At 41.1% G+C, this 26,767-nt stretch overlaps 1 protein-coding gene across 1 annotated transcript in view; it reads right to left on the minus strand.

The window, feature by feature from the left end:
• The window catches only part of LOC125639875 (gamma-aminobutyric acid receptor subunit pi-like), a 52,333-nt gene extending 26,687 nt beyond the window's left edge, over nt 1-25,646 (minus strand). The window contains exons 1-2 of the mRNA XM_048857648.2: nt 25,572-25,646; nt 15,333-15,436 (exon numbers count right to left, since the gene is read on the minus strand). Of these exons, the coding sequence (XP_048713605.1) occupies nt 15,333-15,436; nt 25,572-25,624 (157 nt within the window). The 5' untranslated portion in view covers nt 25,625-25,646. The remainder of the gene's footprint in view (nt 1-15,332; nt 15,437-25,571) is intronic.
• Nucleotides 25,647-26,767: the final 1,121 nt, after the last annotated feature.

Consider the following 26,767-nt stretch of genomic DNA (forward strand, 5'->3'; position numbering starts at 1 on the left):
GTTTCATAGTGATGCTTGTAGGGCTAGGCTTCTGATGCCCCAAAGGAGTCTACATTTACATAGTGTGGAGAGAGGATGGCCAGTTGTGAACTGAAGTATTCAGGATTGTGAAGGGCTCCCATGAGATCATAGTACACAGTTGTCCTGGCTATATGTGTGCATAATAATTAAAAAAGAGAGCACCTACTAGGAAACCAACATTGAATATATGCACAACTTTTTAAAAGTAATTATGAGACGTAGAGCATATTTCACCTAGCAATAAGGGAAGGTTTAGATAAAATGTATCTAGTTTACAGTGGCCCTATGCTGCTCCTTCAGCTCTTTGCAGTGCATTAATATCTCGTGTACGCTATCAGAGTGACATATAGGGTCCAGAAGCAGTCCCACAGAGTATCACATTTTTTGTGTAGCACTTGAAGTTACTATATATATATATATGTTAGTATAATTGTAAAATGTTTTCTTGGAGTAAGATCTGGATGGAATGGCAGGGTTCTATTTTCCAGCATCCTTTACTTTTAAGAGCTGGAACTCTGCTGAAGAGGTTAGAGGAAATGTAGCTCTGTTGAATAGAGTATGATCATGGCCAAGTTTGGTGCTCTTGGAAGACACTCCAGCGGTGGTTAGCTTGGGATTCTGTCAAAAAATTTAATACAAATGCTCCAGTTTAAAGTAGCTCACTGGTCTATCAGTGTAACATTATGTTTCCCTGTACATTGTACACTATATTTAGGGGTGGAGGCATTGTTCCACTACTCAAACTAAATTTTTGAGGATCTAAGCAAATTTTGGAAGAAATTACTTGATTGAAGAGTTCTCAGATACATCACTGATGTCTTATCTTCCTGGTTTCTACAGTAACTTCCATCATCTTCAGCTCATAATAAGCCAGGAAGAGGGTAAGTTTTTACTATGTAAAATTTGCCACAAGAATTGTTCAGTTCATGTTTATACCATTTCCCATTCTTTTCTCCTGTAAATTGTCATGAAAATGGATTGCATTATTAACATTGAACAAACCCTGCATGGTCATTTATACAAACCAGAATCTGCAAAGTCTAGTTATGGGATCTGGCAACTGAGTTGTCTTTGCTGCTTCTTCAAAACCTGGACTTTCATGAAATTCAATCCCTTTCCATCCAGGATGCAGCAGTGCCTACTGAAATTAGCGTAGTTCTCGAATGTGTAACATTAGCATTTATTCGGACTGGCTGTCTCAGGGTGTTGCTAATAAGCTATAAAGCCTTTCACCTGTAGGTCACTCATTTGAATCCTGCTTACCTCTGCAGGGATTAGATGTTCCATCTAATGGAAGTTTGATGATAAGTTTGGTAAACCTCAGTTCCAGCTCCCACATCACAAACCCACACCTATGTTAACATCCGGGGGCATGGGCTGAAATTCAACCAATGCTGATGCTTAAGCTAGTAATACAGTAGGACACAGCTACCCTGTGCTGCTGATCCAATCACTCTGCAGTTTAATTGCTTTTCACAGTGTGGTCAAGCTAATTCAACAGAAGTTAATTCAAGTTTACATCACTTGAGCTAACTGCAGTGAGGACAAACAGACTCTGTCAGTCACATTCTGTTCTTAAAGGGCTGAGCCCATAAACCCAACCACAAACACTAAAAATGCAATAGTAAAAACAATATTAGCACAACATCCAAATTCACTCATAAATGCTATGATTTGCAATCTGGAATTACTCCAGGATCCATCCCTACATGGGTTAATAGCTGGGTCTGAATCCACAACCTTGTAGTCTACAGCACAGACCACTTCCTCTTCAATGGTGAAGGACAGGAAATAAAGACCTATCTTTTAACAGCTATTTTGTACATCAAACCCTTATGATACAAAGCACTCCTTCTATCCTGAAAGGCTTATAATATCATAGAAATGTACGGTTGGAAGGGGCCTCAAGAGTTAATTTAGCCCATTCCCCTTGCTGAGGCAGGAGTAAGTATATTGAGACCATCCCTGGCACATGTTTATCGAACCAGTTCTTAAAAACCTCCAATCCCCCAAAGTAATGTTTTGTTTTAATAATTTATTATTTTTATATATAACACAATCATGAAGGATACTTTTTAAAAATATAATTTATTCTTATTTAATGACATAATTATGTTTTCCCATCCCTAGTTTCAATCTTGTACCATATTGTGCAAGAACATAAATTTGTTAATGATCATAGAGTTAGCCGAAACAGTGCAAACACAATCCCTTTGATACCCTCTGGACAAATGTATACTAACACATCCAGAATAGCATAAGCTATCTTGCACTGTCTGTGTTTGCAGATGCCATAAGTTCACATCATCATGGCAAGTGAAGACTAAGGAGGCAAACTGAAAGAATATCAACTATTCCGGTAAAATATAAAATGAAAATTGGGTGCGTGAAGAGGAATTTTGAAGAGTAATAGCCCTAAGATATAAAATAAACAAGTAATTCTTTAAATATATCAGAAGTGGGAAACCTGCAAGAGAATCTGTAGGTCTGTTGCCTACCAGGATGTAAAGGAAGCCATTAAGGCGGTATGGATATTGCAGAAAAAGCTAATTGATTTGCTTGCCTCAGTGTATACCATAGAGGATATTAGTAGGATACTTACCATGGACCTACTGTTTTCTGGTGATAAAGATGAGGTACTAACAGAGTCTGAGACATAAAAAAAAAGAGTAATGGAACAAACTGATAAATTCAAAAAAACCAAAAAAACCCAAGTTACTATGACAGGATGGCACACATCCAAGAGTTGTGAAGGAACTTAAGAATGAAAGGGCTGAGCCTCCTGTAAAAATATGCCATTGCTAGTTAAAATTGGCTGTTGTTCAAGATGGCAGAAAATGTTGAACCTGTTTTTAAAAAGGTGCTAGGATGATCCTGGAAATTACAGACCAGTAAGATTTACTCTAGTACCAGGTGAATTGGCTAAACAAATTAAAAACAGAATTATAAAACAGCTAGGTGAATAACATGATTGGGACAAACCAGCACAGCTTCTGTAGAAGAGAACTGTGACTCTAAATTATTAAAGTTCTCTGAGAATGTCAACAAAAGAGTCGACTAAGATGAATGGGTTGACATAATTTGGATTTTCAAAAAGATTTTGACGAAGTCCCCCCACAAGAAGCTATCAAAGAAACTAAGTACTTGTGAGGTGATATGGAAAGAACTATTATGAATTGTAAACAAGGAAAAAAACGGGAAAAAAGAATACACATAAATTGTCCATTTTCAATGCGGTAAAAGGTTAACTGTGGCATGTGTCAAGGTTCCATATTAGGACCAGTGTTTATTATATTTAGTAATGATCTGGGAAAGGGTTAAAAAGTGGAACAGTAAATTTGCAGATGACACACAATTATTCAGATTAGTTAAGACTCAAAACATCAGACGTTTCAATTGATTTAACAAAAATGAGTGAATGGGCAGAATGATGGCAGATTAAATTCAGTGTTGACAAACACAAAGTGATGCCCACTGGAAGGAATTCCTATTCAATGTGTAATGGTATTCTAACACAACAACAGCAACCAAATTGCTATGGTGAATAAGGAATGGGATAGATGTTAATACTGGAAATAATATGATACTATCATATAAATCAATCCTGTAACTTCAGCTGGAATGCTGTGTTAAATTCTGGTCAGTCTTTCTCAAAAAAGGTAGAGCAGAAATAAGGGGGTTCAGGGTGGGAAGAGTGAAAGTGAACAGAGGCATGGAAATATTTCCTTATAAAGAAAGATTGAAAAGAATAATACTGTTTCATTTAGAAACAGGATGAATAAGAGGGGACATGTTAGAATTATACAAAATAATGAATGGTATAAAGAGGATAAATTATGCATTCCTTGTTTTTGCATTATGAGAAAGGATACATAGGAATTATTCAATTATATTGACAGCAAATTTCCAACTGATATAAGCAGATATTTTTGTAGAAAATATAATTTATGTGTGGGACTCATTGCCACGAGGTATCATTGAGATTAAGAGCTTTGTAGGAATAAAATAAGAAATGGATATTTATATTGATGAGAATATTCACAGTTACATATAGAATGTTTTGTGTTTGGGGAGGGAGGCTATAAGTCATCAGTCCTTAGAAAATAACTGACAGAAGTTATACAAAATGTCTACAAGGAAGTTATTCCATAATTATCCACTAAAGAGTTCCTCTAACTTTCTTCTGAAGCATCTTCTACTAGCACTATCTGAGACAGGACATTGGATTAAATGGGATGCTGGACTGATCTGATATGGCAAATTCTTAGGTGCTTTGCAAGCAGCATTAGCAAATATATGTACAACCACAGCTCAAAATAATTTACGTCAGTAAAGTCATATATTCTGTTCTTTATTACTGCAATAGCTATTGCTGGGAGTCTATTCATAGCCTCTGGATAAAATGTGGTAAATATAGCAAAGAAATGCCAAAGAGAGTGAGTGTCTTACTGTGGTGATTTGCGCAAAAATCTAGTTAACATGCATTGTTATTTTTGAATCTAACTTTCAACAACTGTGTTAAAAATGTATCCCTCAAGGCAATTTTGTAAAAGCTCTAATTATGGCCATTGTTTCAGCTGATACATCCAACCATGATGTTGTTATGATGATATAGTGCACACACTATGCTTCAGCAATACAGGCATCTTGTTTGGTGGGATTGCATTTACCCTGATGTAATTCTATATTTGCAGACGGGACAGACATTTTAACCTCATCTAATTTTTAGGGCAAAATTCTGCCCTGCTTTGCATAGGTTTGCTTGTTGACAAAAAAAAAAGATGAGGGCACTTGGTGCTTCTCCCTATTCCCCCTGCTTCTAAGGTATATGTACATAACCAGCACAGAATATGAACCTGGTGCTCTCTTGAAAGCTAGGAGTGGGGGTGGAGGGGTGTTCTTGGCTAATGGTGTACTCCGTGTTCTATGGACATAAAGGAGCAGGCCTCTGGGCCCCCTAGCCTCTTCCTGCTATTGTCACTGCATTATGGGGAAATGCACACTGATCCTTGTAGAGCAGCAAGGAGCACTGCAGAGTACATTGTTGCACTGAGCAGGCAGGATGGCTCAAGGAATCTCTGCTTGTCTCTTAGCACTCCATGCTTCCTTTCTCTGGTCCAACCCCAGGCACGCTACACTAATAAAGCCAGATTTGTCAGTAACAGTCATTAACCTTTGCTGCATTTGATTTGTCATTTTTTGCATAAAAATGCAAGATCCAGAAATATAAATGTAAACTGATTATTACTGTGATTAGCCATTCGTACTTTGAACAGAGGATGAGAATTATGCAATAAAAATAACTGTCCACACGGAAACAATAGTTATTGCTCATGTATAAAACTTTTACTAGCCAAAGGCAGAGCGAATAAGCACTTTGAAAGCTTCAGGATTGTGTATACTAGAGAACTTAGAACATTTAATGCACAATAGAATTCTCTCTAAAGAGTTTCTAATTGAGGAACATTACATGTTATTGACATCTACATGTAGATAGTGTTGCTCTCTAGCCCAAGAACACTAATTGGATTGTGGCGACAAATGAAGAGAGAGAAACAATTCTGAGGGAGCGGATGCCTTAAGTTTATATCTACTTTATAATAATGTAAATAAGTTGCATATTTGGATTTTCTTTGGAAAGAGGACAGACAAGAGGAAGTGAAAAGAGGAAATCAGACGATGATAAACTAAACAGAAAGTTTTGAAACTCCCCTCACTTAGAATAGATTTATAAAAAAACTTTGAGAGTGAGACTATTCCAGCCTACAAATATTTTTAAGAACACATCTTTGTAGGAAGAGGGGATAAAATAGTCATCCTAGTTTAGACTGTGGCTAACTTCAACACAGAGATGTGGGAGTCCCAACTTTTACCCCGAATTTGAGAGTTTGGGGGACACACAGGCCTGTATCAAGTTGAATTGGAGAGTGGGCATGCGGTTTGGGGCTAATATCTGTCTGGAATACTGGTGACTAGAGGAGAAGAGGGGTGTAAGAGTGTGAATTTACTGCATGTTAAATAGGAAACATACAATTATTTTTAAAAAAACACTGCATTACTCAAACAAATTAGCATAATTAGTAGGGCTGTCAATTAATTGCAGTTAATTCACACGATTAACTCAAAAAATTAATTACAATTAAAAAATTAATCATGATTAATTGAAGTTTTAATTGCACCATTAAACAATAGAATACCAAATGAAATGTATTAAATATTTTTGGATGTTTTTCTACATTTTCAAATATTTATTTCTATTACAACACAAAATACAAGGCATACACTGCTCAAAATACAAGGCATACACTGCTCACTTTATATTATTATTTTTATTACAAATATTTGCACTGTAAAAATGATAAAAGAAATAGTATTTTTCAATTCCCCTCATAGAACTACTGTAGTGCAATCTCTTTATCGTGAAAGTGCAATTTACAAATGTAGACTTTTTTGTTACATAACTGCATTCAAAAACAAAACAATATAAAACTTTAGAGCAGGGGTGGGCAAACTTTTTGGCCTGAGGGCCACATCGGGGTTCCAAAACTGTATGGAGGGCTGGGTAGGGAAGGCTTTGCCTCCCCAAACTGCCTGGCCCCTGCCCCTTATCCGTCCCCACCTACTTCCTGCCTCCTGACTGCCCCCCTCAGAACACCCGACCCATCCAACCCCCATTGCTCCTTGTCCCCTGACCTCCTCCTCCCAGGACCCCCCGCCCCTAACTGCCCCACTGGGAACCCACCCCCTATCCAACCCCCCTTGCTCCCTGTCTCCTGACTGCCCCGACTCCTATCCACACCCCTGCCCCCTGACAGGCCTCCCGGGACTCCCACACCTATCCAACCACCCCCTGTTCCCCTGTCTGCCCCCTGGGACCCTCTGCCCCTTATCCAACCCCTCCACTCCCCGCCCCCTTACCAAGCTGCTCTTAGCACCAGGACTGGCAGCCGCGCTGCCTGGCCAGAGCCAGCCACGCCGCCACGCTGCCCAGCAGGAGCTCACACCCCCACCACCTAGAGCGCTGGTGGCATGGTGAGCTGAGGCTGTGGGGGAGCGGGGACAGCAGGGGAGGGGCCGGGGGCTAGCCTCCCCAGCCAGGAGCTCAAGGGCCGGGCAGGATGGTCCCGTGGGCCACAGTTTGCCCACCTCTGCTCTAGAGCCTACAAGTTCACTCAGCCACTCAGTCTTGTTCAGCCATTGTCTGCTTCTTATTTACAATGTCACTTAAAAGTGAGAAGAGGCATTTGCATGGCACTTTTGTAACTGGCATTGCAAGGTATTTACATACCAGATATGCCAAACAATCATATGCCTCTTCATGCTTCGGCCACCATTCCAGAGGACATGCTTCCATGCTGACAACACTTGTTAAAAAAAATGTATTAATTAAATTTATGACTGAACTCCTGGGGGACAATTGTGTTTCCTGATGTTTTATCCACATTCTGCCATATATTTCATGTTATAGCAGACCCAGATGATGACCCAGCACATGGTCATTTTAAGAAAACTTTCACTGCAGATTTGACAAAATGCAAAGAAGGTACCAATGCTGGTAAAGATAGCTACAGCACTCGACCCAAGGTTTAAGAATCTGATGTGCCTTCCAAAATCTGAGAGGGACGAAATGTGGAGCATGCGTTCAGAAATCTTAAAAACGCAACACTCTGATGCGGAAACTACAAAACCCGAACCACCAAAAAAGAAAATCAAACTTCTGCTGGTGGCATCTGACTCAGATGATGAAAATGAACATGCATCAGTCTGCAATGCTTTGGATCACTATCAGTATGGATATTAACATCATTATCAGCACCTCTGGAATGGTGGTTGAAGCATGAAGGGACATATGAATCTTTAGCATATCTGGCATGTAAATATATTGTGATGCCAGCTATATCAGTGCCATACGAACACCAGTTTTCACTTTCAGATGACATTGTAAACAAGAAATGGGAAGCATTATCTCCTGCAAATGTAAACAAACTTGTTTATCTGAGTGATTGGCTGTATGAGAAGTAGGCCTGAATGGACTTTCTAGGCTCTAAAGTTTTATATTGCTTTATTTTTGAATGCAGCTATTTTTTGTACATAATTCTACATTTGTAAGTTTGTCATTAATTTTTTTAATCATGGGATTAATCACAATTAATTTTTAATCGCTTGACAGCCCTAATAATTAGAAAAAAAATATTCAGATTCACACAAGACAGTGGTAATTTAAAGTGTTGTTGTAACCATGTTGGTCCCAGGCTATCAGAAAGACAATGTGGGTGAAGTAATATATTTTATTGGACCGACTTCTGTTGGTGAGAAAGGCAAGTGTTTGAGCTTACACAGAGCTTTTCTTAAGGTCTGGGAAACATACTAATTTGACTTTTTGGTGTCCAGTTCCTTTAAGAACTACAAGAAAAATCATGCAGACAGGTATGAAGGTTAAAACTTTCAAAAGCCCCAATGTGATTTGGGAGCCTAAGGCCCATTTTCAAAAGCACTTAGCACAGGACTTTCAAAAGTGCCTAAGCAGATTAGATGCCTAACTCCTATTGACTTTTAATAGGAGGTAGGTGCTTTTGGAAATCCCCCTATTAGGAGTGTGTCTCATTGAAAGTTAATGAAAATTTTACCCAAAGTCACTATGTTGGAGCATGTTTACCAGCTGACAAAGACTTTAGTAAAGTGTCTACTAGTTAGTTACAAAGCTAAAGAAAATGATATTTTCACAAAAAATACGGTTTTAAGGTTGAGAGTGCCGTTAAACATGGGTTTTTTCTTTTTCATCTGGAGGTAGCCATTATGTACTTGGGGAAGGATAATTTTCTTGTTAGGGCACAAGCCTAGAACTTGGGAGACCCTAGTTAAATTCCCTGCTCTGTCATAGACATCCTGTTGGACCTCAGGCAAGTCACTCTGTTCCTCAATTCCACATCTGTAAAAATGGAGATAATACTTCAATACCTCACAGGGATGTTGTGAGCATAAATTCAAGGGTTGTCAAGAAGTCAGTTTACCACCAGACAGTCCAGCAAGAATGACCTGATGTAGGTGGCAGCCTACCTTTTTGATTGCATCATAGTGCCATCTGTTAGCTAGCCTACTTAAAAGTCTTGATCAGTCATTTGAATACATGCTAATGCCACCTGTTGGGGAAAAGGTGAACTAATTGATTGGCTAATCTCCAAGAAAAAATATTGTATTTATGTATACCTTTGTTTGTATACCAGGCAATCAATGTACATGGTGGTTTACAAAGCAAATTCAACAAATTAAGAGATAGGGTCCCTGCCCTGACAAGTTTACAGTCTAAACCAACTAGACAAACATACATAAATTAACTCAGAAGGGAGTGGGGGGAAGGAGAGGAGAGTTCACAGTCATTAAACATGAAAAGTAAGATACATTCAGGAGTCACTCTACATTAGGGAATTTGATTTTTCAGTAATATTATCACTCCACTTCCATCCTTTGAATTCATTCTGACTTGACGGATGAACTGATGCAAAAGAAAGACATTGCCATAGGATTGTTAGGAAATGTGAACATTATCGTTATTGTTAATAATAAAAAAAATTAATGATATTACAGTAGCACCTTTTAGGAACAAGGTTGGTGCCCTGTTGTGTTAAATATTCTACAAACCTCTAGTAAATGAGAGGAGTAGATATGTACTTAAACAGATCTGATATAGACAAACCTAAAACCTCTTGATCAATTTTACATCTGCAAAAAGCTATGAGAGATTAGACTCTATTAACTGCACGGATACTACACTAAACAAGAGGGATAAATTACCATTTTTCTATTGCTGGAGAAGAATGTTCACTCTATTCACAAGAATAAATATCTTCATAGTCTCTTCAATGGTGATTCTAGCTTGGTTTTTTTTTTAATTGAAAATAATTTCCAGTCATCTGTCTACCTCAGAATAAATGAAACATGTAAAGGAACTGGAAAGATGGAGGCTTTGCTGAAACAAGAAATTATGCCTCCTTAAAATGTATCATTAATTAATTATAATGATACTTGTCTCTCCCTCTTGGCAACAGCAATGGGGAATCCACAGTATCTGTCTGATGCCAATCTGTTAATAAACGATGTTCTCTTTTAGGAGTTAGAAATCCATTTGCTAAATATTAAAGAGAATTTAGTGTCAATTTTATTTGATAGTGTAATCCTTGCACACTAGTATCACTCCAAGAAATTTCATGTCCTGCCTGAAGTAAAACCTCAAATATGAACATCTCTGAACTATTGGGTTTCAAAATTCAGGATAAAATCTGTCCCATTTTTCACCAGATTAAATCATATTACTAGATCCCTTTATACCTAGTTAATACTAAACTCTAAACATTGTTGATGCCAGCAGTCAGCTCATCTAAACAAGATTATCTAGTCATATGACAAACTAATTCCCTTTTGGGAGCATATTTTTTCTGTAAACATCTTTACTGAGTGTATAATTAATAGCAAATCAAACGGAGAGCAGATACAAACAAGAATATGCACACTATGTGTTGCATTCCAATGTCAGTTTGTATAAGAAAATTAATGAAAACAAGAGATGATTTCATTAAATCTATGAACTCCTTGATAAAATGAATTATACAATCTGCAGAGTCTCCTGAGTAATGTAAGCAGCATTATGGCCCAGATTTCCAAATTCGCAAGCACACTTTTATGCGTATCCAACATACATATGTACAAATACTTGCATGCATTTCAGGGATTGTACAGGCATACTTTGGACTCATGCCAGTGTACATATATGCTTATGTGCATATGCATGTGGGTCTATATGTTGCACTTAGGACCAGATCCTCAGGTGGTATAAATCAGCATAGCTTCATTGACTTCAGTGAAGCTACACCCATTTACAGCAAAAAATCCATTTGCATTTGGTCAACGCTTTGTCATTTTCTGTATACAATTATTAAACAACTAAACGAGAAAAAATAGTTGAGGTACCCATAATAACAAGACCCGAGAAGAGGTTTATGTGACTTCACTGATCCAGTGGCTTAACCCTGCATTTAGGGGTTGTGGACATTGTTGCAGCTCTGAGTAAAGTCTGTTATACTTTAGGCTTGGTCTACACTTAAAAGGTGTGTGTATGGGGGTGGGGGGGATGTGAGAAAACCTGGATCTATGCAGGAAATAGCCCGACTTGATTATGTAAAGAGTTGTCACTTTGGATGGGCTAGCACCAGCAGGAGAGTGAATTTGTGTGGGGGGGTGGAGGGTGAGAAAACCTGGATTTGTGCTGGAAATGGCCCACCTGTTGATCACTTTAGATAAGCTATTACCAGCAGGACAGTGGGGTGGGAGGAGGTATTGTTTCATATTCTCTGTGTGTATATAAAGTCTGCTGCAGTTTCCACGGTATACATCTGATGAAGTGAGCTGTAGCTCACGAAAGCTCATGCTCAAATAAATTGGTTAGTCTCTAAGGTGCCACAAGTACTCCTTTTCTTTTTGCGAATACAGACTAACACGGCTGTTCCTCTGAAACTTAAAAGGTAAGTCAGCATAAGTACATTGGTCGGGAGTGTGGGGAAAAACAACAACAACAAAACCCACTAAGCTATGCCGGGAAAACCCTCAGTGTAGATGCACCTATATCAATAGAAGGGGGCTTCTGTTGATGTAGCTAATGTTATTCAGGGAAGTGGTGTTCCTACATATACAGAAAAAATGCCTTTGTCAGTGTAGGCTGTGTCTACATTAGAGAGCCATGCTGCTTCAATAACTTCCTTACTAAAAATCATCATTTGGTGCCACTGCTGCCCATATGTTATTCTCACAAAAATGGTGCCAAAACACTAATGCCAGTCACCTACGTTACTCCCTGTTAAATTTCTTCTCTCTCCCATCATGATTAATCCTGTTGTAAAAATTGCCACCTGTAAAATGCATTTCCTTTGATCTCACCTCACCTCTTCAGCAGACTTACTATAACACAACTGAGAGGTAAGAAGCTCCGGCCAAACTCCAGTAGCTGAGAGCCATTGCTAAAATGTGCTCATGTGTTAGATCTCAACTAAAGTGATTTTGCTGAGGTGCTTTAGTATTGGACCTCAACAGAAGTGCTTTGCTATTGCTCTGTGTCTGTCTCTGTGCTGAGTCTCACTCAACCAAAGCACATTAACAAATGTGTACTAGTAGCGGACTAGAACTAAAGTCATTTTCCTCTGATCCAGCCACATATACATGTAGTGGCCCCAGCAATTATTATGCCTAAAAACGGAAGTCCTAATGGTAACCACTATTAGCCTATCTCATTGTGTATTATCCTAAATTAGATGGAATGTACTTAGCACTCCACATTTACTAACGTTGTCTGTTATTTGCTAGCAAAAGACTGTCTCCCCCAACATGCTACATAAATGACCATTTAAAGCAGCGGTGTCAGCATTTGGGGCTCTTTTAGAATAAAAGAGAGAAACAGATGTAGGTATTTTATGCACTTTTAAATACAATATAGTAATGGCTTATTCATATTTTATAAAATTGCTCTAAAAATTACGTGGTCTGACACGCTCTGGCTGGTAAACTGACGAATAGTCTCACCACATGTGTTCAGACATTAGGAGATAATTGCATGATCTAAGAACCTCTTTAGCCAATGACTTTAAGTGATTACATAAAAGGAAATAATTTTGTCAGAGAGAATGGAAGCTTCTGAACGCCTGACTTTAGAATTAGTGCCTCCTTTCCCTTCTGTTCATTTATTTTACAATGCCATACATGACCTGCATATGTTTTAAAACTTAAGAACTTCAGTTTCAGAGTTTGCACGTTATTCAAGGAAGACAGATTTTATACATGCTGATCCACGCAAAGAACTGATCCATTATTAAGCCTTCAGATTTGTAGCTATCCCATGCAAGTCAATGTACCAGAGCTTTAAAAAAAAAAAGTTTAATATATAGTTGTTGCTGCTAAGTGTGTTTATAGCTAGGACCCCATAAATCTCAGTGCCAAGTTCAGAGGCAGAAGTGAGATTTCTGTTGAGAATATTGATAGATGCAGTAACATTTCTGTTGGCAGTAATCCTGGAGGTCTATAGAAGCTACTGTTGGTTTCACAATGCTAAGAAACCTCATCACTTTTTATTGTCTGTATATCTTACCTGAGTGTATGAGGAAATAAATATATTTACACTTAGGCCAAAGTAAGAGTAAAAAAGTCATAGCTCACTAATCCCAAGAGAAGGTTACATTTTAATACTAATCTCTTTTCTTCTGTTACTCTATCAATTTAAGAACAAAAATTGATGTTGGTTACATGTTTCTACTAGCACTGACTTATGATTGCATTTATTTTTAATTTATTTTAAAAGGTTAATATTTAACTTCACCAACTGGAAACCTTTAGAAATATGCAAATGAAGCCGACTATGGGGATTCTCAGGTAGCTGGCTTTCAAGCTGTTTTGTACCTGCAGCACAGCAAAATTCAGCCCTGATTGCAAGGGAGAATCTGGGTCTTCTTGTCTGGTGAGGGTGCGGGGGCTTTGGAATGAACTTCCCTTAGAACTCTGTCAGAGATCAAGTTCAGTGACCATTAGGACACAAATGCAAGATTCACTTATTTAATATTTGGTTTGTTGTGACCTTACTTTTATGTTTCAATTTCCATATTTAAAGCATCTAACTTCCTGGGTGATAAGAGCTATCAATTAATAGTAGTAACAATATTTGTCTCCACTTTTGTATAAGCAGCTTGAGAATCATTAAAATGAGATGTAAAGCTCTTCTCATGTCTAATGCTACATTCTAGTAGTCATAGATTATATTATATTGTTTTATGTAAATACACAGCTTAAATAATTACTTTAACTGATGGTCAAAGTATGACCCAATACCTGTGGGTGTCTAATATAAATAAATGAAATATTGGAAGGCTTGTTTATCATTGTTTGGTCTTCATAAACCCCACCTTGGTTCAAGAAAGCCATTACGTTATTGGTCACATTCTGATATTATAGGCAGCATACATCTGCAAATCAATGTGCCACTGTCAAATCCGGAAAAAAAAGAGGTACAGAGAATAAGGAGATCTGCTCTCAAAGTTGGACTACGTCTTTCAGATGCTGTGTTGTGTTACCGTGCACATGCGCCAACTCCGTGGGTGCTCCGGGGCTCAAGCACCCAGGGAAAAAAAATAGGGGGTGCTCAGCACCCACGAGACTTAGTGGTTCCTGGCCCCCCTGAGTTTTGTACCTGAGGTCTGCTCACAGGGCACGCCCTCGCCCTAGACAGAGCTTGTGTGTGGAATGTGATCAGTTCTTTGCTGCTAACAGCTTCTGCCTTTGGGACAGGGAGTTTGGGGTGGGGGGGTGAGAGAACCTGGATTTGTGCAGGAAATGGCCCAACTTGATTGTCATGCACATTGTGTGGAGAGTTGTCACTTTGGATGGGCTATCACCAGCAGGAGAGTGAATTTGTGTGGGGGGGGTGGAGGGCGAGAAAACCTGGATTTGTGCTGGAAATGGCCCAACTTGATGATCACTTTAGATAAGCTATTACCAGCAGGACAGTGGGGTGGGAGGAGGTATTGTTTCATATTCTCTGTGTGTATATAAAGTCTGCTGCAGTTTCCACGGTATGCATCCGATGAAGTGAGCTGTAGCTCACGAAAGCTCATGCTCAAATAAATTGGTTAGTCTCTAAGGTGCCACAAGTACTCCTTTTCTTTTTGTTTATAAACAGAGGCAGAGTGATTAAGATAACAAAAGGCTTGTCATTAAATTAAATTAAATTAAGGATCCTGTCAGGATCCTGAAAGCATTACCAGGCACTCCAGTTAAAAGATAGGAAACTCAGGGCTTGTCTACACTGGCACTTTACAGCAGTGCAACTTTCTCGCTCAAGGGTGTGAAAAAACACGCCCCTGAGCTCAGCAAGTTTCAGCGCTGTAAAGCACCAGTGTAGACAGTGCCCCAGGGCTGGGAGCCACACTCCCAGCACTGGTAGCTACGCCCCTCATGGAGGTGGGTTTTTTAGAGCACTGGGAGAGAACTCAACTACACAACTGCTGCAACTACACAAGCCATGTTAAAGCACTGCTGTGGCAGCACTTTAATGTTGCCAGTGTAGACTAGCCCTAAGGTTAGGAATAAATGGTCCATTTTCAGAATGGAGAGAGGTAAATAGCGGTGTATAAATATGCTAAAAATAGCCTCCCCCCAAAACTGGCAGAGCCCCACTCCCCCAAACACACACACACCTCCTCAAAAGCACCCACCAGCAAAAACAAAAGTCAGCGCCTATGTTATGGCGTAAACTTGTCCAAAACAATTTATATACTTACTATCAAAAAATGGACGTAGGTACTTGTTGTATCCCTTCATTATTTTCTGAATAGTTGGAGGAAGAATTTCACCTTTTCCTTCAGCTGTGGACATTTTCATTAACCTAAAGGAAAAGAAGAACATGAAGGAAGAGTTTTATACAGACAAAATTGAGTTTCTTGAAACTGGTACTTGTGTCAGGGCCATAAAGGACTGCTTGCCATTAGATTTACATAACATGAAATGTTTGTGCTTTTGTATTTCATAATGCACTTATCTACAGAAAAATAATATCCTAGAGAATGTCAGACTTCATGAATCTTGTTCAGTCCCTAATTTGCAGAAACTACCATTTTTAGCCTTAAATATTTTTTTAGACTGCACGAATAACTGAACAGCTTGTGGAAACAACTCAGTTTTCTCTAGCGCTGAATGTGTAAAACATACAGTACCATATATCTTTTCTGGTTTGTTTGTTTTTTTGTTTCCTCATTTATAATGATGCTTCTTTTTATACGGCGAAATCCACTTAAAGTCCCCAGGGAAAAAAAGACAGTTTTTAAAAAAGGAATATTTTTATACACTGAATCTCTCAAAATCCTGCTTTTACTGCACCACATTTTAAAAGAGAGAGAGAAATAAATATGTTGAGTAAATCAAGTAGAATTACAGTGTACAGCAACACAAACTTGCTATGAGTACAATATAGGAAAGTAAAACAAATAAAACTAGTGGTATAACATGATTATTCCAGTGACTTGATAGTAGAGGTTTATGTAGAGATGTGGGTGGGAGTCCCATGGATTGGATACAAGACTGGAAATCAGGAGACTGTTGTTTTATTCCCCAGTTTGCCACTGTCCTACTGTGTGACACTGGGCAAGTGTATTTCTCCTCACAATCTTTGCTGGGAGGTAGCTATATTTCACTGTCAGTTGTAAAGTTCTTTCTCCTAGAATCACATAGACTATATGAATTCTTCTGTCTCTGGAAATTGATTTATTAGGCAAAGGTATTTCACGGATTTTCTCCATTTTCTTTTAAGTATGCTCTTTTAACAATACTTGGCCACAATTAGATAGTTTGTTCACTGTAAGATTAATGATCTTCTAAAGAAGAAAGAACCTTTAAGTCAAGTGTATATTTTAAATATGAATGAAATGTAGTATAATTACTTGCCGTATAAGTATCACCTTTTAATCTGTTACATGGAGGCCATGCTTGCAGTAGTTTTTCTGTCTCTCACCCAGTAACACATAATTACAGCTAAATAGCCAGTGAGTTGCACGAATTTAACCACATAGTTTTAATGGGCTGTGGATGAATATATTTCATGTTGTTATAAAAAAAACAGGGAAATTGCCAGACAACATTCTTTTTCATCACATCACACAACATCGTTCTTCTGATCAACATCTGATTGCCGATTGTATTTCAGTGGTCTGGAGTGTCAACTTTGTTATAACTTACATAAGCTGTTGCATGGTGTGTATGTCCATTAAGTAATTGGTGTTTTGAAACCATTTCTTTGAATTATTTTAATTACCACCCAGCTCTATGCTATTCCAGGATAATTCTGGATTTATGTAATGAGCTTCTAATGTGCAACCTCATTCCTCTTGTCTTTGATTAAATAATAACTAAGGGTCCTATTCAGTCCACAAGACCTCAATCATTTGTGCATTAGGACAACCCATTGTATTCAGGTGGCTGGAGAGGGTACATTACACCTCTTCCATAAGCAGAATAGCACTAACTCTTGAGTTTCCAAAACACAAGTTAAATAAGGCCCTGATTCAGCAAGATATTTAAGCATATAGCTAACAGTCCAACTTAAGAGTTTAAAATTAGGCTCCTTGCTTAAGTACCATGTTGCCTTTGGGGCCAAAAATCTGAGCCTACCAAGTAGTCCTATTCTGTAATAGGGATGCTGTGTATTTCCTTCTTTACGCCACCTCAAAAGGAGCAGGAGTAATTACTGCGATAGGGCATCTTGTACAGCTATAACAAAGGGAATTTTAAAAAGCCACGAACTTTTTGCTTTTCCCTTACGCATCTCCTCCACATATGTACCTGAGTTTCCTTTGCCTTGGTACTTAATTTTTAAACACATCTACCTCCTAAAGTAAGTTTTGTTCCTAAATGTTCTTAAGGAATTTATCCAAAATGCATTAGCACTCATCATAATAGAAAATTACTTTGAAACAGCTGTCTCAGGCTACTGTCTAGAGAATGTGTTTTAGAAAAATTATGAATATGTATTTATCCAATAGACTGGAATGCCTATTTGTTCTGGTCTGTCAGGTGTATAATGCATATTTTAAAACATTCTATATTTAACAAACCACAGAAGCTTCTACACAGAAAAATAATAATACTTTGAAATATACCAGCAATTGAAATGAAACTCTCTGTTACTTCAGTCTATCAATAATTTAATATGTATGTTAATTCTTTCCTTATTAAAAACCCAATGATGAAATATGGTAAATGCCCTCAAATCCAGGTGAAGGCTGTTAATATTTCACAGAAGGTAGTTGGATCAGTTCCTGAAAACCCAATCCAACAGTCCTTCCTTAATCTTATAAAACTCTCATTGTTCGATACTTTGAGCCAACAATCAACAGAAAAAACTCAATGGCCAAATTATTCTCAGATTTATTTGCAAAAGAGTATTCTATCAGGATAATCAATTAATCTCCCAATTTCTTAGAGAGATTTCATCTATAAATACATGGTATTATGAAACAAAAGGGCAAACAGAAAGGAGTTCCTGATTAAAGTCCACAACATACTAATCTCAGAGAAAATATTTGATAGTAAAATAGTGGGCGCAATTAAGCAGTATGGGTAAAACTTTCCATGCAACTGGCTCCAGAATAATCAAGTTTCTGTATAGTGTGGTTCACTTAGGGACCAGCAAGCATAGTCAGCAGGCCACAGAAACAGTCCCCAAAGTAAAAAGGCAACAATGTTAATGGCTTATTGAGGAAATGCACACAAGCCCAAGGATTACCCCAGGAACTGTGTACAACAGAAACCTCTCAGAGATAGCACTACACACTGGGACCTGTTTGAACCAGACCACAGCAAAAGCGCTTTCCAGCAAGTGGAAAGAAGATATAAAAGTGGGACAATGACATCATCATGGAACCTCACTCTCCCTGCAACAACACACCTGGAAACACCTGAGGGGCAAGGACTGAAGTGGAAAGTGAGGATCTTTAGCCTGTGGTATGAAAACCTGGGAAAGCCAAAGCAACTTGTGTCTTAAGAGTCTGCCAGCCTGTTTATCATTCAGAGTGAGAATTTGCTAATTTACATCCTACTTATCTAGTGTGTTAAACTCAGTTTGCAGTTTTTGTTTATTTACTAAGGTAATCTGCTTTGATCTGTTGGCTATCCCTTATAACAACTTAAAATCTACCTCTTGTACTTAATAAACTTCTTTTTGTTTTAAACCCAGTTTGTGTAATTCATAACTGTGGGGGGTGCAAAAAGCTGTGCATATCTCTCCACATTAAGGGAGAGGGAGAATTTCAATTAGCTTACACTGTACAGTTCTCTGTGCAAAAAGAAAAGGAGTACTTGTGGCACCTTAGAGACTAACCAATTTATTTGAGCATAAGCTTTCGTGAGCTACAGCTCACTTCATCGGATGCATACTGTGGAAAATACAGAAGATGTTTTTATACATACAGACCATGAAAAAATGGGTGTTTATCACTACAAAAGGTTTTCTCTCCCCCCACCCCACACTCCTGCTGGTAATAGCTTATCTAAAGTGATCACTCTCCTTACAATGTGTATGATAATCAAGGTGGGCCATTTCCAGCACAAAGCTTATGCTCAAATAAGGTCTCTAAGGTGCCACAAGTACTCCTTTTCTTTTTGTGAATACAGACTAACACGGCTGTTACTCTGAAACCTCTCCTTACAATGTGTATGATAATCAAGGTGGGCCATTTCCAGCACAAATCCAGGTTTTCTCCCCCCCCACGCCCCCCCACCCCACTCTCCTGTTGGTAATAGCTTATCTAAAGTGATCACTCTCCTTATTATTTGAGCATAAGCGTTCGTGAGCTACAGCTCATTTAATCAGATGCATACTGTGGAAAATACAGAAGATGAAACCTGGATTTGTGCTGGAAATGGCCCACCTTGATTATCATACACATTGTAAGGAGAGTGGTCACTTTAGATAAGCTATTACCAGCAGGAGAGTGGGGTGGGGGGAGAGAAAACCTTTTGTAGTGATAAACACCCATTTTTCATGGTCTGTGTGTATAAAAACATCTTCTGTATCTTCCACAGTATGCATCCGATGAAGTGAGCTGTAGCTCACGAAAGCTTATGCTCAAATAAATTGGTTAGTCTCTAAGGTGCCACAAGTACTCCTTTTCTTTTTGCGAATACAGACTAACACGGCTGTTACTCTGAAAAAAGTTCTCTGTGCAGTGCAAGACAATACAATTTTGGGTTTACTCTCCAGAGGGGAAGTGCACTTGAGTGCTGGACAATTCCTTAGCTAAAAGCTTTCCCATGCAGTACTGATTTCAGTTTCTATGTCTTTCTGCAGCTGGATGTGTCCCTACCTGTGTGTGTGCTAGAGGAGGCTTGTGGGCCTGGCTTAGCAAGACAGGGTAAAGAAACCAAGGCTGGTGGAACATGCGGGCTCAGTGGTGTCCGAGTACATCAGGTGGTACCCCAGAAGGAGGGCAACCTGTCACAGACCTCTTCAAAATTATTTTGTTCTTTAATGTTTTTTTAAGAGTGCTTTTTGTCTTTGTTTTTGAAAAGTTATATCCTTGCAACCCTATTGATTTCAGCAGAATTACACACGTTTAAAAGGTCAGAATTTGGCCCATTAGTTAAGGGAGTCACAAAGGGAACTGGATTTCACAAACATACTGTAACCCAGGAAAAATGTTTTCAAACTCCTTCCCTAAAGTCTTTCAGTGGTGATCAGATCAAGATGATTCAAGTTTGTAGGGGTGTTCACACACTCCTGACACCTGGCCCTTCCACAGTGAGAGGGAGACCCTGGCACACTTCTGTGTAGGGTGTGTCAGGTTACAGGCCCTCTTTTGGCTCCTTCAGAACCTCTTACTGAGGTTCCGGCTGCACTTCTCCACACACCTCCTGATCTGTGCACACCCCATCCATGGTCGCACAGAGTCACAGGACCTCCTCATCAATCTCTTTTCCTAGCACTGGCCAAGATGGTCATCCATCACGCCAGGAGGAGGAAACTTGAGGGGGTGCTCTGCAACTATGGGAGCTATTTTTGGTCCCTTCTCCACTCACATCTCAAGGCAGAGTTCCTCTGGGCAGTGTCCACTGACTCTTTTGTCCTCACTCCTGTGCCTGTGTTTTCCTTTGTTTCCTGTAATCAAATGGAGCCTGCACTTAGTGGTTCCACCCCCTTAGTTGAGGGCGGGATCTTTAGTCATTGGCAGGCCTAGACCTGCCTGCACCCAGTACTTCTAATAGTACCTCAAGCTTGTACCATCACCTGTTGTACTATGTGTGGCTGAACTGCTTTGTCTGAAATAAACTGTATTATGCTTCAGGCAGGGACCATGTGTCCATATATATTTCATATTCGTATATCACCTAGCACAGTGTTCACTTTCCATAAATAATAATAGTAATCAAATAATATCACTTAGCAAAGTTCATGTCCACTTTATTTCTGAACAAGTTTGACTGATCAACAGTATACTTAATATAAAATATTATGGATCACTGAAAACAATGAAGTTACACCAAGGGTGAGTTCAGCTCTATATTTCCACTGCTCCTAGCTGAAGTGGGCTTATTTCTGTAATAGTGAGGTAAGATTCAGCTGGTAAATCCAATGTGTTCCTTTAAACTTCTTCTTTGCAGGCTCTCAGGTGCGTTTGTTACTTGGGCAAAAAATAATGTTCTGACTAGAGAGTAAAATTTCGAACCCTTAAGAGAGGGCCTGGACTAAATAATGTGGCTTATCTAAACCAGATGAAGGATCTGTTAGACAAATGGGTCCAAGGAAAGGGTGTCACTAGCTTTGACGGAATGTGTGATTTGATAGCTCAGGAGCAATTCCTGAATATGTCCAAGGAGGAAATAAAACAGTGTTTATGGGATAAGGAAATGGACTCAGCAGAAAGTCTTGCTTCTTATGCTGATCAGTACGAGCAGTCACAGACCACCAGAGAGGCGGGGCAAGCCGGAACAAAACGGGTGGACGGAGGAGAGAGGAACAACCCTGGTCACAGTTGGAGCGGATACCAGAAGGGACACCCTCAGACCACACCCTACTACCGGGGGCAGCCCAAGGCCCCAACTACACACCAAGGAATACTCCAGACACCTTATCGTCCTGCCACACTGCTCTCCAGCAACCCACCTCACCCTAGTGACCCGTCAGCTGGACGATCTTTTAAATGTAACGAGCCGGGGCATGTAAGGCCAACTGCCCCAAGAACCCCAACAGATTACAGTTCATTGCACCAGAATCACACTAGAGGTCCTCAGGCCCAGATACCTCCCAGATACCCTCAGAGCGGAGGGAAACTGTGAGTGTGGGCGGGAAGAAGGTCACTGCGTGGAGGGACACCGGAGCACAAGTGTTGGCTATCCATGCTTCCTTAGTGGACCCCAGAGATCCAAGTGACAATTCAACCCTTCAAGTCCAACTCTTTCAATTTGCCTACAGCCAAGTTGCCTGTCCAGTACAAGGGCTGGTCAGGAAAGTGGACTTTTGCAGTCTGTGATGATTATCCCATCCCCATGCTGTTGGGAGAAGACTTGGCCAATCAGGTGAAGCTAGCCAAGAGGGTGGGAATGGTCACCCGCAGCCAGGCTAAGCAAGCTGTCACGCCTAGCTCTGTTCCAGAAACTTCTACCAGGACCTGGTCAGAGGTAATGGAACTGGACCCCATGCCAACTTCAGCAACAGCAATAGTGAATCCAGTCCCAAAGACCCAGACAGAGCCAGCCCCAGAACCGGAACCAGCGGAACAACCAGCACCAGACCCATTGCCAGCACTGAATCCAGTACTTGCAACCCCAACATCAGAGGGCCCCACCAAACCTGAACTGGCAGCAGCCCATAACCCTACACAAGAGGCTCAGCCAGAGCCTGAACCTCAACATAGTGCACCAGCGGAGAGTGGTTCACAGTCAACGGAAACAGCCCCATCCCCTACATCACTTCCAGAGGGACCAAGCCTCGGGCCACAATCCAAAGAGGAACTGATGTCTCCAGCAACAAGGGAACGGTTCCAGACTGAACAGGAAGCAGATGAAAACCTCCAGAGAGCTTGGACGGCGGCACGGAGCAACCCACCGCCTCTCAGCTATTCTAATCGATCCAGGTTTGTTGTAGAAAGAGGACTTTTATACAAGGAAACTCTTTCTGGTGGACACCAGGAAGACTGGCATCCTCAGAGTCAGTTGGTAGTTCCAACTAAGTACCGGGTAAAGCTCTTGAGCTTAGCCCACGATCATCCTAGTGGCCATGCTGGGGTGAACAGGACCAAAGACCGTTTGGGGAGGTCATTCCACTGGGAGGGAATGGGCAAGGATGTTTCTACCTATGTCCGGTCTTGTGAGGTATGCCAAAGAGTGGGAAAATCCCAAGACCAGGTCAAAGCCCCTCTCCAGCCACTCCCCATCATTGAGGTTCCATTTCAGCGAGTAGCTGTGGATATTCTGGGTCCTTTTCTCAAATAGACACCCAGAGGAAAGCAGTACATACTGACTTTCATGGATTTTGCCACCCCTTACCATCATCAAACAAATGGCCTGGTGGAGAAATTTAATGGAACTTTGGGGGCCATGATTCGTAAATGAGCACTCCAGTGATTGGGACCTAGTGTTGCAGCAGTTGCTGTTTGCCTACAGAGCTGTGTCACATCCCAGTTTAGGGTTTTCACCATTTGAACTTGTATATGCCCATGAGGTTAAGGGGCCATTACAGTTGGTGAAACAACAATGGGAGGGGTTTACACCTTCTCCAGGAACTAACATTCTGGACTTTGTAACCAAGCTACAAAACACCCTCCGAACCTCTTTAGCTCTTGCTAAAGAAAACCTACAGGATGCTCAAAAAGAGCAAAAAGCCTGGTATGATAAACATGCCAGAGAGTGTTCCTTCAAAGTAGGGGACCAGGTCATGGTCTTGAAGGCGCTCCAGGCCCATAAAATGGAAGCATCGTGGGAAGGGCCATTCACGGTCCAGGAGCACCTGGGAGCTGTTAATTATCTCATAGCATTCCCCACCTCCAACTGAAAGCCTAGGGTGTACCATATTAATTCTCTGAAGCCCTTTTATTCCAGAGAATTAAAGGTTTGTCAGTTTATAGCCCAGGAAGGAGATGACTCTGAGTGGCCTGAAGGTGTCTACTACAAAGGGAAAAGTGCTGGTGGTGTGGAAGAGGTGAACCTCTCCATGACCCTTGGGCATATGCAGTGACAGCAGATCAAGGAGCTGTGCACTAGCTACGCGCCAACGTTCTCAGCCACCCTGGGACTGACTGAACGGGCATACTACTCCATTGACACAGGTAATGCTCACCCAATTAAAGTCCAACCTTACCGGGTATCTCCTCAAGCTAAAACTGCTATAGAACGGGAGATCCAGAATATGCTACAGATGGGGGTAATCCGCCCCTCTGGCAGTGCATGGGCATCTCCAGTGGTTCTAGTTCCCAAACCAGATGGGGTGATACGTTTCTGCATGGACTACCATAAGCTAAATGCTGTAACTCGCCCAGACAACTATCCAATGCCATGCACAGATGAACTATTAGAGAAACTGGGACGGGCCCAGTTCATCTCTACCTTGGACTTAACCAAGGGGTACTGGCAGGTACTACTAGATGAATCCACCAAGGAAAGGTCAGCCTTCACCACACATCTCGGGCTGTATGAATTTTAATGTACTCCCTTTCGGGCTGCGGAATGCACCCGCCACCTTCCAAAGACTTGTAGATGGTCTCCTAGCGGGATTAGGAGAATATGCAGTCGCCTACCTTGACGATGTGGCCATATTTTCGGATTCCTGGGCAGAACACCTAGAACTTCTACAAAAAGTCTTCGAGTGCATAAGGGAGGCACAACTAACTGTTAAGGCTAAGAAGTGTCAAATAGGCCTAAACAGAGTGACTTACCTTGCACACCAGGTGGGTCAAGGAACTATCAACCCCCTACAGACCAAAGTGGATGCTATCCAAAAGTGGCCTGTCCCAAAGTCAAAGAAACAGGTCCAATCCTTCGGTTTGGCCGGATATTACAGACGATTTGTACCGCAATACAGCCAAATCGCCGCTCCACTGACAGACCTAACCAAAAAGAAACAGCCAAATGCCGTTCAGTGGACCGAAGAGTGTCAGAAGGCCTTTAACCAGCTGTCAAGGTTCCCTCCCCACTCTGAACTCTAGGGTACAGATGTGGGAACCTGCATGAAAGACCCCCTAAGCTTATTCTTACCAGCTTAGGTTAAACGCTGGCACCATCAAAGTGTTACACAAAGAACAGGGGAAGTGCCCACTTGGAAATGTCTCCCACCGAAAATATTCCCTCAAGCACTACACCTCCTTTCCTGGGAAAGGCTTGATAAAAATCCTTACCAATTTGCATAGCTGAACACAGACCCAAACCTTTGGATCTTAAGAACAATAAAAAGCAATCAGGTTCTTAAAAGAAGACTTTTAATTAAAGAAAAAGTAAAAGAATCACCTCTGTAAAATCAGGATGGTAAATACCTTACAGGGTAATCAGATTCAAAACATAGAGAATCCCTCTAGGGATTACGTTACAAAGTTACAAAAAGTTACAAGTTAGTTACAGTTACAAAGTAACTTAAGTTACAAAAAGACACAAAAACAGGAATATACATTCCATTCAGCACAACTTATTTGATCAGCCATTTAAACAAAACAGAATCTAACGCATATCTAACTAGATTGCTTACTAACTCTTTACAGGAGTTCTGACCTGCATTCCTGCTCTGGTCCTGGCAAAAGCATCACGCAGACAGAGAAAGCCCTTTTTCGTCCCCCCCTCCAGCTTTGAAAGTATCTTGTCTCCTCATTGGTCATTTTGGTCAGGTGCCAGGGAGGTTATTTTAGCTTCTTAACCCTTTACAGGTGAAAGGGTTTTTCCTCTGGCCAGGAGGGATTTAAAGGTGTTTACCCTTCCCTTTATATTTATGACACCCAACTATATTATCCACAGATATCAAAGGGATACCAACAGTTTAGCTTTCTTACCTGCAAAACATCAATAGAAACAGGGCTTTGGAACACCAGAAAAGAGTGTACATTGTCAGAGATGGCTTCAAGAGTTCTTGTATTTCCTAAAAGCAAACATGGGAAAGGTTTAATAGTAAAGTATAATGATAAATATATATTCTAAAAAAAGGTTATAGTAGATCAAACTTCAAATCACATGAAGCTTTTTATATGGTAATGGTATACAGTAAAGCAGGGGTGGGCAAACTTTTTGGCCCAAGAGCCACATCTGTGTGGGAAAATTGCTTGCAGAGTCAGGGTGCAGGGGTGGATTGCAGAGTGTGGGAGGGGGTGCGGTGTGCAGGAGGGAGCTCAGGTAAGGGGGTTGAGGTGCAGGAGGGGTGCGGGATGCAGCAGGTCGCTCAGGACAGGGAGTTGGGGTGCAGGAGGGGTGTAGGGTGCAGGCAGGGGGCTCAGGGCAGGGGGTTGAGGAGCAGGAGGGGTACAAGGTGCAGGTAGAGGGCTCAGGGCAGGGGGTTGGGGTGCAAGGTGCAGGCAGGGGGCTCACGGCAGGGGGTTGGGGTGCAGGGTGCAGCAGGAGGCTTGGCAGGGAGTTGGGGTGCAGGAGGGGTGTGGGATGTGACAGGGGCTCAGGGAAGGGAGTTGGGGTGCCGGGTGCAGGAGGGGTTCAGGCTCCAGCCCTGTGCCACTTACCTACAGCAGCTCTGGAGCGACAACAGAGTGCAGCGGGGCCACTGCAGGCTCCCTGCCTACCCCAGCCCCATGCCCAGCCACTCCAGGAAGCGGTTGGCATCAGGTCCCTGCACGGCCCCTGGGAGTGGGGGGGCACAGAGGGCTCCGCGAGTTTCCCTCGCCTGTGGGTACCTCCCCCAAAGCTCCCATTGGCTGCGGTAACCAGTTCCTGGCCAATGGGAGCTTTGCGGGAGGTACCCACAGGCAAGAGCAGCGTGCGGAGCTCTCTGCCTTCCCACCCCCACCCCCAGGGGCTGCAGGGCCATGGTGTGGCTGCTCCCCGGAGCAGCGGGGCTCCCCGGGGGTGGCAATCCCACAGGCCCGATCCAAAGCCTCGAGGGGCCGGATTCGCATAGTTTGCCCACCTCTGCAGTAAAGCCATGCTAATTTATCCTGAACAAGTGTTGCCACATATTTATTAGCAAATATCTAAAACAAGCAAAAAGACCCACATTTAAAAAAAAAATTACCGTTTTGAAAGG

Source organism: Caretta caretta, chromosome 7 (genome assembly GCF_965140235.1).
Source record: "Caretta caretta isolate rCarCar2 chromosome 7, rCarCar1.hap1, whole genome shotgun sequence".
Lineage (NCBI taxonomy): Eukaryota > Metazoa > Chordata > Testudines > Cheloniidae > Caretta > Caretta caretta.